Source organism: Xenia sp. Carnegie-2017, unplaced genomic scaffold, assembly GCF_021976095.1.
Source record: "Xenia sp. Carnegie-2017 unplaced genomic scaffold, XeniaSp_v1 HiC_scaffold_24, whole genome shotgun sequence".
In the NCBI taxonomy this organism is placed as follows: domain Eukaryota; kingdom Metazoa; phylum Cnidaria; class Anthozoa; order Malacalcyonacea; family Xeniidae; genus Xenia; species Xenia sp. Carnegie-2017.
This window is the reverse complement of record NW_025813487.1, coordinates 19,053,749-19,070,445: the sequence shown is the minus strand read 5'-3', so window position 1 is coordinate 19,070,445 and position 16,697 is coordinate 19,053,749. Positions and strand designations below refer to the sequence as shown.

At 32.9% G+C, this 16,697-nt stretch overlaps 2 protein-coding genes and 1 long non-coding RNA gene across 4 annotated transcripts in view; all 3 read left to right on the top strand.

Annotated features, from left to right (window-relative positions):
- LOC124451679 (hemicentin-2-like) overlaps positions 1–16,697 on the top strand; it is a 140,802-nt gene that overhangs the window by 27,577 nt on the left and 96,528 nt on the right. The window lies entirely within an intron of this gene.
- Positions 4,038–14,163, top strand: LOC124451701 (carcinoembryonic antigen-related cell adhesion molecule 6-like). Of its 2 annotated transcripts, XM_047002318.1 has the most exons (6): positions 4,038–4,296; positions 8,504–8,572; positions 8,798–9,142; positions 12,813–13,088; positions 13,174–13,431; positions 13,953–14,163. In XM_047002318.1, the coding sequence occupies exons 1-6, from the start codon at positions 4,293–4,295 to the stop codon at positions 14,147–14,149; spliced, it is 1,149 nt and encodes a 382-aa protein (XP_046858274.1). In that variant the 5' UTR covers positions 4,038–4,292; the 3' UTR covers positions 14,150–14,163. The 2 variants fall into 2 exon arrangements, with proteins under 2 accessions (XP_046858274.1, XP_046858275.1); XM_047002319.1 differs by lacking the exon at positions 8,798–9,142 and having other exon boundaries at positions 4,039–4,296.
- LOC124451741 lies at positions 15,634–16,580 on the top strand. The gene is made up of 2 exons (XR_006950641.1): positions 15,634–15,921; positions 16,091–16,580. It is a non-coding gene; the product is annotated as an uncharacterized LOC124451741 (long non-coding RNA).

The window sequence follows — 16,697 nt, the reverse complement described above, 5'->3', positions numbered from 1 at the left end:
CTGCTTAGGGCATCGATCCAATACTCCTAAGAAAATGCACATAACACTAACGACTACTCTCATTATTAATTTTCTTTTTCATAATTAAATTAAGAAAGGAATATTTTCTGTTTTTAATTTCAGTTAAACCAGATGTGGTAATTAATTGTTCAACTCCTCTGGTTGTGAATGAAGGTGATAATGTGTCATGTGTATGTAGAGGTGAAGGAGGTATCCCTCCTGCTAATGTCACATGGTTTGATAAAAATAACAACATAATTGGTGATGTTGGAGTTGTAAGTAAGACATTAGTAATTACTAATGTTACATTGAATGATGGTGGAAATTACACATGTAAAGCACAAAGTTATAATGATCCACGTTTTACAGATGAAAAATCTATTGAAGTAACAGTGAAAGCTACTTGTAAGTTTGTAAGACAGCATTTCAGATCTCATTATAAACGTTTGTGTAAAATATTGAATTTAATTTTATTCTTTACAGATCCACCACAACAAACCAATAATTTGAGTTGATTTCTGTGTAGCTATTTTAGCATTTTTCATTTAAGTTTGGGCTAGAATTCCAACCAGTAAATTTGTTAACATACGTATCTCCAACATCATTTCTCGTTTCAAAATATTTATCTACTGATTGCAACACAAAAGATAATTTATTTACTATGCTATAAAATCATATTTATGTTTAAAATACTATTAGCTCTTTCTGTTCAATTTGCATGCGCTACCTGAGATGATAAAAATCCTTAAAAGAAATTTAAGCAAATCGCTCTTTTATAGCAAACTTTAGCTCTAGCCACACAATGCAATTAACATCTCGACCTTTGCCTTAGACTTAATGGAAATGTTCAATTCAATCTATCCATTGCTCAATCGAAATGATCCAATCTTGTTATCATATGTATTTTAGTATTCTATACAAATAAACTCTTTTGATTTTTTTCCATATTTTTAAGTTCTATGCTTCTTCTCTAGACAACGTTCTTTGTGATGACCAAAATGAGAGAATAAAACAGTGCAAAACAAAATGGTATATTATTTTAATAACTTTAACATCTGGAATTATCGTTGGAATTTTCGTCTCTATTTTATTTTTTTTGCGTTATCGTCAACATTGGTTTAATAAAAAACGTCAACAATTTCAATGTCCATCTGAAGTTAGGAAAAATTCTGTTGATAATACTTATCAAGAATTGGATTTATCAAAAATGAATAATAAAGAAGATAATTATCAATCATTGAGACCAAAGGATGACACAGTTGATACAACTTATGAAGAACTGGACATATCGAAAAGGAATATAGAAGATAATAATTATGAATCTTGGCAAAAAAATAATGAATCGGAGTACGAGATAGCCGACGAAAGAAGAAATTATGAGAACAGTAATTTGTTTTGAAGAAAATCATAAATTTATTCTAAACATGTGTTTATAAACATTTTCCATGTTGTAAAGTCACAATGGTGCTTTTACGAACATTTACATTTTCTGATAAGATTTGAATTTTGCATGTTTTCCTCCCTTTGAGCTGCTAGTACTTTATGATTTCCAGAAGGAAGCCATTTTTTGATAGGAAAGTACACTGGTCATTCTGACTCATTCATTAGTTGTTTTTGATAACAGTGTATGGTAATACTGTTTTTGAATAAGTATTTTCTATTTATCTTACTGTACACCTGCCTTCCTGACTTGTTTCCTGTGTATACCAAATTGTTTAGAAAAGGATCACGAAAAGGCCCTGAAAAAGCACAAAATCTTATTTCTGATGAACCTAAATCGTAAATTTCAAAATTTGTCTTTGATTAGGGAATGCCTTGAGACCCATCTAGTTAAGAGATGACCATTTGGATAGTTAAGAACACCTTTAGTGATCTACTATGGAGCGCCAATACAGTGGTCTCATTTTAATACACGACAACACAAAGAGAGCCTCAAAAATGTGGGGACCTTTAAAAAATTTAACGTCTTAATACTTGAAATATAAACAAATGTAGTGGAGAATCCCAAGTGTCTAATATCGCAATGCTCCAGACGTACAAAAACCTCCATCATTCGGGAGCAACAATAAAATTGTTAACGTTTTGATATTTCATTGTCGATTTGAATGCTAAAACAACAAGAGCAATAACTTTAACTTTATAATACATTTACATTCAAAGGCCTAAAGATGTTTTTCTTTGATATTTTAGTCAGCAGTTATTAAGTAATGGAGCATTCGCAAAGAATGGCAAAAACTTTTGGTTAGATTCTGTTGTGGGCTAAGCCTTCCCCCAGTGCTGTGTCCAATCCTTTGAAGCTTAGTGTTAATATTGACCTTGTAGTATCGGCTAAAGGCAAGTATTCCATTTTTTTATTTTTCTTTTATAAAGTGAGGGTAGGAGAATATTCATATATTCAGCACTGCCCTGCTGGGGCCAGTTGCACAAAGCCTGGATAGCGCTATCCATTGGATAGCAAAAATTTTCAAATTTGTAAAAAAGGTGTTTATATTTTACTTACGACAAAGAAATTTTATAATCTTCGAAACAATATTTATTTCAGACTTTTCAGTGAGTGCTCAGTTCGAATTTTATATTTTTTGCTTTTTAAAAGGTTTTATAAAAGTTTGAAAAAATTGCTATCTAGGCTTCGTGCAACCGGCCCATGATATCTTTTGAAATTAAAATCGCCAACAAAAGAAAGTAGCAGGAAAGAGCTTAGTACATGAATATTCACCCTCCCTCACAATTAGTGTTCTAGTCTAGTTTCGTCTCGTCTTGTCTTAGCTAGATGGGTCTCTGGGCATCCCCAACCCAAGAAACAGCTGTAAATATTTTTTTACTATGAGGTGGGTGTGCATCAATTCTATGGGAGTAAGAGAAAAATGAAATGCTCGCCATGTTGGATGAATTATGTGTGGTAAATAAGAAAAATCCTTTATTAAAATCATGCAACATGGCGGTTGCACTTGCACACCAAGAAGTAGCACCCCATCCTTTGTATTCGGGTCTGGTTCAGTAGTCTGGTTATACAACCTTCTTCGGTCATTATGTTTTATAATTTATATATAATATCTATGGTTTTAATCATAAAGACAACATGTACTATGCAATGTTACACAAAATAGTGAGAATACGAAAATGAACTTCATTGGCCTAACTGGCCTTTATACAATTTTGACGATGAACAAAGAAATAAATATTTGCACACCATGGACCCGGAAATAATTTTAAAAGAGTAAATTAGCCGATTTATTCAAGAAATGTGTTAAGTCTCACACCGTTCATTTAATATGTTATCAAAAATTGACTGATTAGTCCATTTGTAAATAATTTCATTGACATTTCACTGAGTTTTCTGTGGATTAAGAAGTTGCCCGTTTCGTATCATAGTGGAAAGTACGTTAGTACTTCCGCAAAGTACAAAACGAAAAAATCTTGTTTTACGATATTTTGGATATATTTTAGGCAATAAAAATATCTACAATATGACCGAGTTTAAAAAAATTCTACCGTGTAGTTTTTTATTTATAGGCCTTTGTTTGCAAAGTTACCTGGATATAGGAAGTTAATTATATTAGATTATATTACGCGTAAACTTGTAATCCGACTTTGCCGATGATTTTCTGCAACTTATTTTTTTGTGCACTCTGCAGATTTTTGATATATTTTAGACAATATAATTATCTATATTCTGGCCAAGTTTAAAAAATTTCTACCGTGTAGTTTTTAAATTATACGCTAATTAAGGGAAATGAAAAGTACACTGTAACCTAAAGTTTAGTGTTTTGTTCAATTTTTTGACTTTTATACTTTCTTTGTGATGGTTAAGGATAGTAAAATAGTAATAAACAGTTAAGAAATGTTTTTTACTGTTGTATTTGATGGAAAACGTGTTTTAAAGACGATTTTTCCATTTATCATTTTGAATGATAAATTTTAGTTGAATGTGGTGATGAATAATGTGATGAATGTTGTGTTGATTGTGGTGCCCAATGTGGTGCCAATTTCACGGTAGTTTTTTCTTCAGCCATTGTTTCCTGAAGACCATGTTATGTTATATGGATGGCACGAAGTATTTATAATATACGTTTCGCAACCGCTGTCCAGTTTGCCAGTCAGAAATCTCGACGTATGGTTGATTTTCTAAACACGTGCTTGCCTTCTCATATGTCACTTATGATTCTCGACAAGTGGTTGGAATTCTCGATACACTTTTGTTTGGCTTGCCATACATAACTTCACGTACGTCATACGTTGTGAAGCAGGAAATTGAGTCTCTCTGAAATTCTCACTGAAGAAAACCAAATTACATGGGTATGTTACATTTTGCTGTATTTTTAGTGGAAAAACGTACTTGTCCTTGTTGTCTTGAATGAAAATATTGTTTTGCTGTAAAGTTTTGGCGTAAATATTCATGGCATTCGACAGGCGCTATTGAAACGAATCTCTTATCGAGAATTCTTAGTTCAAACTAAAATTAGCCAATACTAAAATTGTGTTTGTGAAAGAAAATAAGTTTTAAGCCTAGGCCACACTATCGTCCATATCGACGAAAATCAGAACGAAAACTGCCGCAACGAAAATTTTGAACGAAAACTCGACGAAAATTTCGTTTTCGTGCATATGAGAAGAATTAAACTTTTGACCTTTTTCGTTTACGAAAACGCATACTATTGGCTAATAATATCAGACTTTGTACTCAAACATGGCGGAGTGGCAAGAGGTTTTGATAAATCAGGGCTAATAGACTTTCTAAGATGTGTGCCAACTTAGTGATGTGAGGTCTAATTAAATCCAAAATGTAGTCAAAATTTGTCGTCGTCATTCGCAAGTATTTCATGTGTCTATTTTCATATAACCAACAACTACAAACAATAACGACCTTATCTAACAACATTTGAGATTAACCTTCCTCTCTTCCCTTAAACCAGACAAGTCTACTATAAAGCAGAGCACATAGCAGAGTTAAAAGGTGAAAGGTTTATCATAGATTAATCAACTGAATATTCCTGCTCATTTTTGTTTGAAGCATGTTGAACAGCTCATATGGACAAAGCTCGAATTCCATATTAAATATCAGTAACATAATCCGGTGTTAATGTTAGACAATACATCATTGCCCTTCAGTGAAAGCATCCCGCTTTCCACTGGAAAAGAATCTACTATCGATGTTAAACATAGATTCTTACAAGCATCCCGCTTGCCGATATGTATAAGTATAATCACAAGTATAATCACTGATGCTTGTAAGAATCTATGTTTAACATCGATATTAGATTCATTCTTTTCCAGTGGAAAGCGGGATGCTTTCACTGAAGGGCAATGATGTATTGTCTAACATTAACACCGGATTATGTTACTGATATTTAATATGGAATTCGAGCTTTGTCCATATGAACTGTTCAACATGCTTCCAAACAAAAAATGAGCAGGAATATTCAGTTGATTAATCTATGATCAACCTTTCACCTTTTAACTCTGCTATACCGGTCACAAGCCCGGGACTTGTAGCGTATAAGGCTCTTTGCTTTATAGTAGACTTGTCTGGTTTACAAGGAAGAGGAGTGGAAGGTTAATTTCTCAAATGTTGTTAGATAAGGTCGTTATTGTTTGTAGTTGTTGGTTATAGCGCTGTGCTATCATTCTTTTTGTTTAATAACATTCCAACTATTTAACCTTGTGTCTATTTTCATTGTTCGGCTCTCGTAATTCTTTAATCAAGTTGTTAAATAGTCCAAGACGATCACGTCGTTTATTAATTGGATGAATCCAGTATCGACGTTTGCTGTTGCTTGTTTTCAACTTTAAAAGCAGTAACTTTTTCTTAAGAAAAAGTAATCTTTTTCTTTTAGAGATCGCCATTTTTTCTAATCTGTCAAAAACGCCGCTTGCTTATAGGCCAAAAAAGTTTTGGCTTTGCAAACATGCTTGTAATTTTTCGTCGTGTCTGGCATGCATTTCGTGCACGAATTTTCGTTTCGTTTTCGTTTTCGTCAAAATAGACGATAGTGTGGCCCAGGCTTTAGTCTGAATTCGAGAAAACCTTCAATAATATGGTGCACAAGTGTATACGTTAAAATACAACAGCTTTTTGTATTGATATGCTTTGATGAAGATCTCTTTACCTTAACGTCGCTTCAAACAAAACTTTTTAAGAATTTTGATGCATTTTGAATTTCATAATTTTAAAAGACCAAGACGAAACACTACATTAAATACTAAATGAGTATGTTGGGATTCATTTCTTCTTTGATTTATGAAAATATTTCTGTACTTCCTGTTGTATTGTTTAGTTACCAAACTAATAAGGGCCTGTTTACATGGGAATAGTGTAACCATACTTGCAAGGCTATCTTTTTGTGTAGAGTGACTCTACCATTGACAGGTCTGTGTCAACCTTCTTTGCCATCTCGACAACTTCCTTGTAGATGGTGGATGGGCTCTAGTTTTATTGTTTGTCTCTGTAAAGTCATGTAGTGCATCTTGTGTATAATTTTATGCTCGCGAAGCAATTTATTTTCCCTGATATGCAAATATGTTGAGTAGATATGATGTGAACATAGCCCTACTGAAAGGGATTACCTTATCTCAAACATTTTTATGGTTTATGAAATAAAAATATCATAATCCAACTATTGTGCTAACCTTATCAATTTGATATGGAAACCCTAACCGTCAGGGTTACCCTAGCACACATGTAAATGCTACATATAAAGCAATTTCACGTTGGGTAACTTGCTTGCTAATGTAACCCTTCTGGTAGGGTTACCCTACCTCCATGGGCCCAGTGTGCGAATTAGTTCAAAAAAAAAAACGATGTGCAATTTTTTTTTGACAAAAGTGTTTCTTTAGAGGCATAATCAAATCGATATTACATTAATTATTATATAGTGCTAATTGCTAAATTAATATTTTTAAACGTGAACAAATTCATATGATTCACAACAGTGTTTTTCGTGTACCGTTTGAATAGAAGTTTTTATCATGTCGTTTGAAAAAGTGATGTGCAATTGTTTTCATTTTAGCTAAAACGATGTGCAAATTGCACATTGCACACCGCTAATTTTCACACTGCATGGGCCTAACAATCACTATATTTTATCATGAATCATACTGTAAACATTTGCCCATAAGCCTTGAACTTATATAATTTTGTATGCCTTCTTTCTTGGGCTTATATAGGTGGGTCTTGTTTATGTGGAGCTAATGCTTAGATTATATTGTATGGTAGTCATCAGCACAGTATACACAACACAGTCTTTAATGACAATAGTATGAAAATTCTACTGACAAAACATTAAAACATAGTAAAAGTATGCGTAAACAGTTTACAACTACATTAATTCTTATCCTCTAATAAATTTATGCTTGTGGGCTTTTCTGTGGACCGAGTTGAAAACTAAATTAACTTCCAGTTGCAGTAGTTACAAACAGTTAGTAAAAGGTAAAAATTCATTCAAAATTAAAGCAATTTGGTTGAAAAGAGAAGAATTTCTGTTCACTATTATTTACGAATTACACAAAATTACTTTCCTGTACAGCTAACTGTCTTTTCCTAAAGTTCATTTTGCTAAAGCAATGTCAATCCTTATATATAACCAATGTTTTTTTTGTAGTTTGTGTATCGTCTTTAATAGCATAGTTAAATGATTTAAATTTCAAGTTTATTCTGTTAAGAACATTAGGAAAGTTAGCCTGCAAATTTGGTTGTGCTATGCAAATTTCAGATCATTGTCATTGTTCATTTGTTTGAAATCTATTGTTTTTACAGCTAGTGAACTCGTGTATAATTTGCATAGCAGAACTAAAGATATGTCACTGGTCACATATGATAATTGTAATGTGAGATGTAATTGTATCCAATGATTCACAATCTTTTGGAAACAGTATTTATGTTCATCCTATGCTTTCCCAATGAATTCAAGAAAGAAAAATGTTTACCATGTTTGCACAGGCTTAGGTAAACTGAAGAGACCTTTTGGAGAACTTAAGAGTTGATCAGTGCAAATCAGGTTTTGCTCTTGCTTGAGCGTTCTCATAAAGATCTCCGAGGTTTGCATAAAATTTTCAAGGTTTGCATTTTAATTTTCCACAAAGTGTATTAGTGAATGGCTCACAAAATCTCTTTAATTGATTGAGGTTCAGCTACGATCGATTTACACAGGCTAATGCAAACTCAGGCTTTGACCAATCAGCGCACATGTTTTACTGTTTTTATTTTATAAAGCAAATTAAAACACAAAAAATTTATTGCAATGATAAAGATATTTCTGTGGTAGAATTAATGGAACATATTGCTACGCAAAATGTTTCCCATTTACGAGTAGAAATTACTATTTATTTTGATGCACCATGTTTAGTTCTGTACACCGGAGATGGGCCGCAGCGCCGACTATTTTTACCAGTTCAGACTTGACAAGCTGCAGCTGAAAAACTGGAATTTTCACAGCACTAACCATGTTAACTCATGATTTTATTTTCAAAGATCATAAGCATTAAAATTCATCTTATAATTTTTTAGTGAAAATGGTTAAGACAAATTTAGTATTTTCGACTGTTACATTGATCACATTTCTTGGTCTTGCCAAAGGTATTTAACTTCAAATATCCATTTCTTTTTTTTACTTAAATGATTTTTGATGTATTTTTAGTTGTTGTTGTAGTAATATTTAATTAGTTTATTTTTTTATTCACAATTTTTAAATAGAACCTGAATTAAGAACATCAATTACTTTTGTTATGTTAGTAGAAGATGTATTTTTTCCCTAAAATATCTTTTTATCAGTCATAGATATTAGCTAAATTTCAATTTCAGGAATATTAATATCTCCACATGATGGTCAAAAATTTGTATTTTTGCCTGGATCTTCTCACAATATAACTTGGACATTAAATAAGATTGAAAACTTTCTTTTTCGGAGTTGGACCTTTAGGACATTTGACACTCCTTCTTCTGCAGCTCAAGTAATTGTAACAATAATTGATGATGAAGAACCAGATTATCGTACATCAGTCCTTAAGTCTTTTGGTTTAGATGTTGAAGTTTATAAACCTGCAACTCTAATATTAAAAAAGGTTAATCAAAGTTACATTGGTGTTTATAAATTTTCTATCAACGCTCCTGATCCCTTTGGCTCATCTGTTAAAGTGTCTATTGCAAGTAAGTTGTATTAATTATTTTAAACTTAGCAGCGGGGTTATCCAAGCCTTTCATGTAATCTGAGTAGCTGTAGCATCGGGCGTAATTATACGATATATGACCGCAGTCTGGAATCCTATAGCTAAATACTTGAGCCGTTGAGCGAAGACAAATGCGAAGACTTGTTTTGTTCTGTTTTAATTTAAAAAGGAAATTATAGGGTATCTTTTGATTTGAATAATCTATGTTAAAGTGCAAGCACTTGTATCACATATTTTATTACATTTGAGTATAAGACAAAAAATTAGTTATTGATACCACTTTCGATTTTTGTGGTATAATATTTGATATCAATTGATCAACTGGTAATATCACTATTATGTCTCACCGAACAAAGAACAGTCTATCCACGCTTACAGATGCTGATGTTAAAGGCTTGATTCTGAAATTGCCAAACACACATGAAACCAAAGAAAAAGATATTCCATCAGAAAGATATGCCAAAAATAACTTAAACAAGACGAAAGAAATTGAAAAGTGCATCGAACCTAATGATAAAGAACCAAATATTCGCGCACACATGTTTGATGTCGAGACATTTGTTTTAACGTTACCCAGCACAGACAAAATTGTTTCAGAAGAGTTAGACATCGTCGATAATGTAAGTAAAGTCGACCAAATCCTTAATTGTCAACGTATTTTAGAAGAAAAATTGAAAACGATGATATCGAAAAAACCGTCCTTCTAGTCGACAACGCGAAAATGGCAGTCGAGATTGACCATTTGAAATTTTTTATTAGCATGCTAAGAGAAGACAACAATCGAATCTTGTCTCTCCTTGATAACAATCAAAATGCTTGGATAGATGTCAATCCTAAGAATCAACCCAAGACCAATCATCAAAAACCAACAACTAATCCTCTTCCTCCAGTAAATAGATTTGGAAATCTCCCCGATAAATCCCACAAAGAAAGTCACGTAGCTCCGACAGTAAGCACACCGTCAATGGAAGTATGCCTCAGTCAACTCAGTCCCAACTGAATGCTTACCTCCTATACAACATAAGAAAATCAAATCCAAAAATGTACCTTGGGTTACAAGGTACATTAAACAGCTTATTATTGACAGAAATGCATTCAAGAGAAAAGCTATCATAAACAAGAATGAAACTGATTGTAATATGTTCAAGCAACTAAGGAATAAAGTTAACATAGAAGTGAGAAAAGCTAAACAAAATTATTATGGAAGCACAATTGCTGGTCTAAAGAACAAACCAAAAGAGACTTGGAAAACAATCAACCATCTATTGGGCAGTCAAAACAGATGGGTTAATGTCAATGAGTTAAGTATAGATGGCATCAATCTGACAAACACCGAGGATATTGCTGAGGGTTTCAATCTATATTTTTCAAAAATTGCGTCTGAATTGACTGAAAAACTTGACTCATTAAATTGTAACTTTCAAGAGTTTATAAAAAATCCCAAATCGGAATTTTCAAATTTTCAACCTGTAACCAAAAGTAAACTATCAAATGTTATGTAGTCTCTCCTATAAAAAATCTACTGGTATTGACAAAATTTCCATTAGCTGCGCCCATTATTGCTGACTCATTGACATTAGTATTTCACCATTCTATTACATCTTGTAACTTTCCTAATAATTGGAAAATTGCTAGACTTATTCCATTGTTCAAAAACGGCCAAAAAAATTTGCCAACCAACTACAGACCGATTTCTGTTTTACCGGCAGTCAGCAAAATTATGGAGAGCATTTTATACGACTAACTTTATGATCACTTAACGAAATTTCACTTACTACGTGACTCCCAATTTGGCTTCCGAAAGCATCATTCAACAGCTACAGCCTTACTAGATTGTACCAATAGCTGGTATATAAATATTGACAAAAATTATTCAACCTTGTTGTGTTCATTGACTTAAAAAAGGCTTTCGACACTGTTGATCGTAAAAATTTTACTAAATAAATTTAAACTGTATGGCATAAACGGAAATGCTTTATTTTTATTGACATCTTACTTGACAAACCGCACTCAGATATGTCAAATTAATGGAGTTGTTTCATCTAAAATGTTGGTCAAGTGCGGTGTACATCTAGTTTCTTTATTTGTAAGCACTTTTGTAAAATTGAATTGCAAACTCAACGGCCATTTTTATAGTAAACAAAGAAAGCAGGATAACTAATTTTCTGTTCTTTGAAAGTTCAGAGTTTCCTCCACTTTATCATGAAGGGCATTACTTGTGCATGGTTTATAAAGTAATGTAGCTATATATAAGCAGTTTGCCGAACGTATTTATTGGTGGGTTACAACCATCCCCCTGGGAGTAAGAGAAAAATGGGATGCTCGCCATGTTGGATGAAATTTACATTGTAAATAAGGAAAGTCCTTTGTTAAAATTATCCAGCATGGCGACTGTGAGGTAGCTTGCAATCCAAAAATTTACAAAATCACAGAGGCAGACTGGCCTATTAAGACACCCGGAAGTTTCCCGGTGCTCCAGGCATTCATATGCTCTTTTGCGTTGGCCCTTTTTCCGGAAAATAGTAAATAAAACACTGGCAAGCCTATTAAAGTACAACAGGATAAAGATAGTATTGCTACAATGACAAAATGCAAAAGCATCAACGTGTATTAGTAAACTTCCCAATTTCTTACAATTTGTTAGCCTAAAAGCTTTTTTGTTACTTCTAGCATAGTATTTTACGTCAAAACATTTTGTTCAATGGTGCAAGCAAGTGATATGGACTAGCCTAGTGCTGGGAACATCATGCAGTTCTCAAAGAACAAAATCCTCAAAATCTTATTTTTCGTTTTATTAGTTATGTAGTTCATTTGAGTTCTCGCCTTAACTTGGTATAGCCAAGTAGCTGTCAATAACTTATACTCGATATAACAGCACATGCACTTCAGCCTCTCCCCTTACAAATGGCTACTTGCTACAAACAAGTACCCCTTTCTGAGTTTTCCTAATAAGTCATGAACAGGTCAGTCCACCCCTGCAACACCACAGTATTTGGGTTAGAATTGTAGATAAAAATAGACCAGGGGGTGCAGCGTATATCGTTTGTGGGAACTAAAAAATATTCAAACGATGTGCAACCGTAAATGGTTAACGACATAGCGTGTGCCGGTGTTTTTTCCATAATTCCATATGCCTTCAGCCCCTGCTTCATACTAGTGTTTTAAGATTTAGCGGTTGTTTGGGCCGTCATGTGGCCCATGTTATTGGTGGATTATAAAAGTATGAATTAAATTGTGTATTAGCAACTCAGATAAGGAGAGCAGTCAAATGAAATTTTGCGATAATAGGGAGCTTTAGCAAAGACTACGAGTACGATTTACGTCATTTTGGCGCGAAAACATTGTTGCGACAACAAAAACACGTAGCCGTCATCAATCTGAGTACGATGTTTTGTAAAAAATTCGTAGTCGCGACTACGATGTCTTTTTAAGCAAAGAAAGTAGGTATATTTCTTCATTCTGTAAGAAATTAGTTTACAGTACTATTTTCAAATGAAGTTTGACATACACAGCACATACAACAATAAATTTTATTCTTTACAGATGCGACATTCCTCTTCCGGTTTTTACCCCTGTCTCACTGACGCTTACAAATAAATACCCTATTGTTTCTATCATGACTATTATTATGATTCTGTCTTTAATTTCAGTTAAACCAACAGTGTCGATTGACTGTTCATCTCCTCTGTTTGTGAATGAAGGTGACAATGTGTCATGTGTATGTAGAGGTGAAGGAGGTAACCCTCCTGCTAATGTCACATGGTTTGATAAAGATAGCACAACAGTTCGTGGATTTGGAGTTGAAAGTGCGACTTTAGTAATCACTGGTGCCTCACCAAATGATCGTGGAAGTTACAAATGTAAAGCTGAAAGTTTTAATGATCCACGTTTCATTGACGAAAAATCCATTGAAATAATAGTGAATTGTAAGTTGCGAACTTATATATTTAGTACTTTTGCAATAAAGTTTTCAAATTGTCAAATACGTAGAATTTTGAATTTAAATTTTAGATCAACCAAGAAATACGAACATAATCATATCAAATATAAATCCACAAATTGGTGAAAGTGTGACTAAATCCTGCGTATCAGATGGTTTTCCTCCGCCAACCTTCATTATTCATCATAATGGTGCAGTTATCAGCAATCAAAAGACATACATCATTCAATCTGTCAACTTCAATAACGCTGGCTCATATCGTTGTGAAGCAAAGAATAAACTGGGAAATGATTGGTCTGATTTTCAACCTCTCACTGTTGTTAACGAAGGTAAAATTAAGAACCTCAGTTTATCACTTGTTGGACTTTTATTTTGCATTATGTACGAACTTTCTTGGTAGCAAAAGGTGAAAGACCGATGTTTATCTTATTATAAGTAGCATTAGACTTCTTGAATGCACTTGAATACCCTTATAACAATAAAATTTCAGTAAACAACGAAGATTGCTCTGATTACATAACTTTTTACTGGCTCGTGTGGTAAAACAAAGACTGGCAATGTCTGCATGCTGCATTAACCATAACATTTTTTCGTATGTATATATATTCTTCAATGACTATCAGTAAAAATATGTTTAACTCATCTGTATTCCCCAGTATAATCATTAAAGTGTTTATAAACGTAAATTGCCTAGAGTACATTAATTTACATAGATTACTTGGCGTGAATTGCTTAAATGACTGGAATTTTAAACTAGCAAATTTTCACGATTTTTGGCACGCATTTCAATATTGAAGGAATTTCAATATTGGAATCATTCTCATTTGAACAATTTTTGTAATTGTGCTAGCTCCTATATCAAGCTCATTCAGTCTATCGCTGTCGATAATTACGTCATCGATGACGTTTACCTTTACGTCATCAATTAGTTCCACTCCCACTAATAACGGTAACTTTTTTAACGTTTTTTTCTTTAATTCTTTAATATGGAACAATCATTCTTGGAGAGTGTGTCTAACCATTTGTTTTTTAAATTTTTTTTATTAATTTATCAATTTACGTATGACCTAACACTAACTTTAGTGTGTATTGTGAATTTTATTTTTTTTTTGCATATCGCATTGTTTCATTCTGGCTATTTCAAACTATTTGCTAGACCTATTTAAAAAGCTATTGATTAATGTTTGAATTTGGTGGGGTCGTCAAGAAGACTGTTTGATAAAATTTATCAAAGTTCACAACTCTTTATTTAAGTTAGCCAAAATACTTCTACAAGCAAAGATAATGGCAACAATAATTCTACAGTTAAAGATGATGATGATGATGGACCAAATATTGCTCTGATTGTTGGCATTGCTGTTGGAGCGGTTTTCCTTGTCGCCATTATAGTTGTTGTCATTTTCTGCTGTCGTATTACTAATTATTAAGTATCTACTTTTGTGTTATGTTTATTGTAGAAAAAGGATACCAGTAAGTGAATTATTCATTTTAATTTTCTTTGTGTAATATGTGATGTTAATGTCTTTACTGTTTCTCATCTTTTGAATAAAATATTTTCATGGTTTGAGCAAGTTAGAGAAGCTGTTGTTTTTCGTACAGAACGAAGTGTTGTATTAATGTTGTATCTATATTTTTTTCGTTTCGTCCATATCGTGTACAAAATTTAATCATGGTTGTTAATGTTGCAGCGGTGAAAATGGTGTTGAACCATTAGCAGGAGCTAATAATGCACAACCCAATCATTACGAAGTGGCTGGAGAACTTAGAGAAAATGCTTATGAATCTGTTGGTAATCAATATGAAACAGTAAATAATCCATCAACAAGTGATGAAAGTAAACCATCAACAAGTAAAGCACCACCACCTGTTTATGCCTCGATTGATAGAGAAAACAGAGAAGGTAATCCGGTTTGTTGTGGATATTTGTCATTTATTATTTATAAATAAAATTTGTGCATTTATTTTGTTTTAGTTGGATTATGGCGATGATTAATTTGAATGCATCATGGGATTATGCAGGGGGGGGGGTAAAAAGACTTTTCGTATGTGAAAACACCCGATATTTAGAATTATTATTATTTAGCAGTAATTGATTCTCAAAGACCTGTAAACACACTTAAAAACAATACATACGAATTGCTTCATTGAAACTTGATTTTATATTAGACGAGTGTCTCTAATAAGCGCTTAGTCTGCAATAGACAAACCCGGCACATTGTCATAATTTAAATTGTGTTATCGATTGGGCTAAGAAACCGTATATTTAGTCTTGGCTTTGTTTCTGTTTTGCTCACAATAAGGTGATAGAAAATGATGTAAACGTCTCTCTCTATTTCACTACTCGTGTCAACTGAACGTCCTTCCCCTCTCTCGAATTGCTATGGAATTTATTTAACGTCACGGGTTTATTAGATCATTTACGATGATTAAAAAACCTACTTATATTTTATCATCATATGTATATATGATAAAATATATACAAAGTGTATAACAATGTGCCCTCCTGGCTATCACCATAGTAAAATGGTGACTCCTGCACTTGGGACACAGGATGTACGTTTACACATTGTATGGATTGTTTTGTAACCAGAGTGCTCAAACATATTAGAAAAAAACAATGTTTGTAATGACAATATATACGTATTTTTTCTGTAGTTATACTCCTCACTTGATTTAAAAGATGTCCCTTAAAAAAACCCGGCCCAAAATCGTCCTGCACCAACTGAATGCGCCAGTATTGATATGAGTAAACTGGCACCTGTCGAGAAAAAAGACGACAAGAAAGGCGGTGACAAAGAAGGCGATGAAAAGAAGGAATAGTAAGTTTTATCTTTTGGAAAAGATCCACAAAGCTCGACGTCATTAATTGATGGTTGAAGAAAAAAGTAAAAATAGATTCATTTATTGAATATTTTTTTAAAAAATGCCAAAAACATGTTTTTCTTTCTCTTATTACGGTAGTTTAATCTTATTATAAATTTCCTTTAGAACTGGCGATCGTCGTTAATAAAACAAGAGTACGTAAAGACTGTTACTACATTTATAAAGTTTTATTTTGTTCTTCGTTGTATAATCTAGATTTGATCTCTAAACAGTATTAAACCGAACACTTTATGATTGTGTCTGTGTACATAATCTTTTGCCATGAACAAACTTGAATCTTGGCATATATGCTTTTTTTTCTGAATGTGTATTTTACTTGCCTTTATAAGGCAACAACATTACACACTGACTTTAACACAGCATTTTGAATAGAATATTGTTTTAATCTTAGTTTTACTTTTATTATTTTATTGATCATGGTTAATCCATTTAAACTTTTATTTACATAGATATTAAGTGTAGAAATTAGATAGAAAAATCAAGCAATTTCAAGGAGTGTGATGGAAAACTCTTTAAATTGCTTCTTTACGATTGAATGATTTCATATGCATTAGTGTAAGGGATGTTTACGAATAAAACAATTTCGTGATCATTATTATTTTTGCTTCTTTATTTTCGTGTCTACTGTAGATGTGAGGTTTGACCTAGCCCCAAAGGCAAGCTAACATCGAGTGGCTTTGTTTCAGCAAGCTTGGGCGGTAATAGAAATTTT

What these genes read in the sequence shown, in the direction of transcription:
- LOC124451701 (XM_047002318.1), top strand. An exon ending in ATTTCTTGGTCTTGCCAAAG is followed by an intron (nt 8,573 to 8,797) that starts GTATTTAACTTC and finishes TTTCAATTTCAG; the next exon opens with GAATATTAATATCTCCACAT. An exon ending in TCTCACTGTTGTTAACGAAG is followed by an intron (nt 13,432 to 13,952) that starts GTAAAATTAAGA and finishes TAATTGTGCTAG; the next exon opens with CTCCTATATCAAGCTCATTC.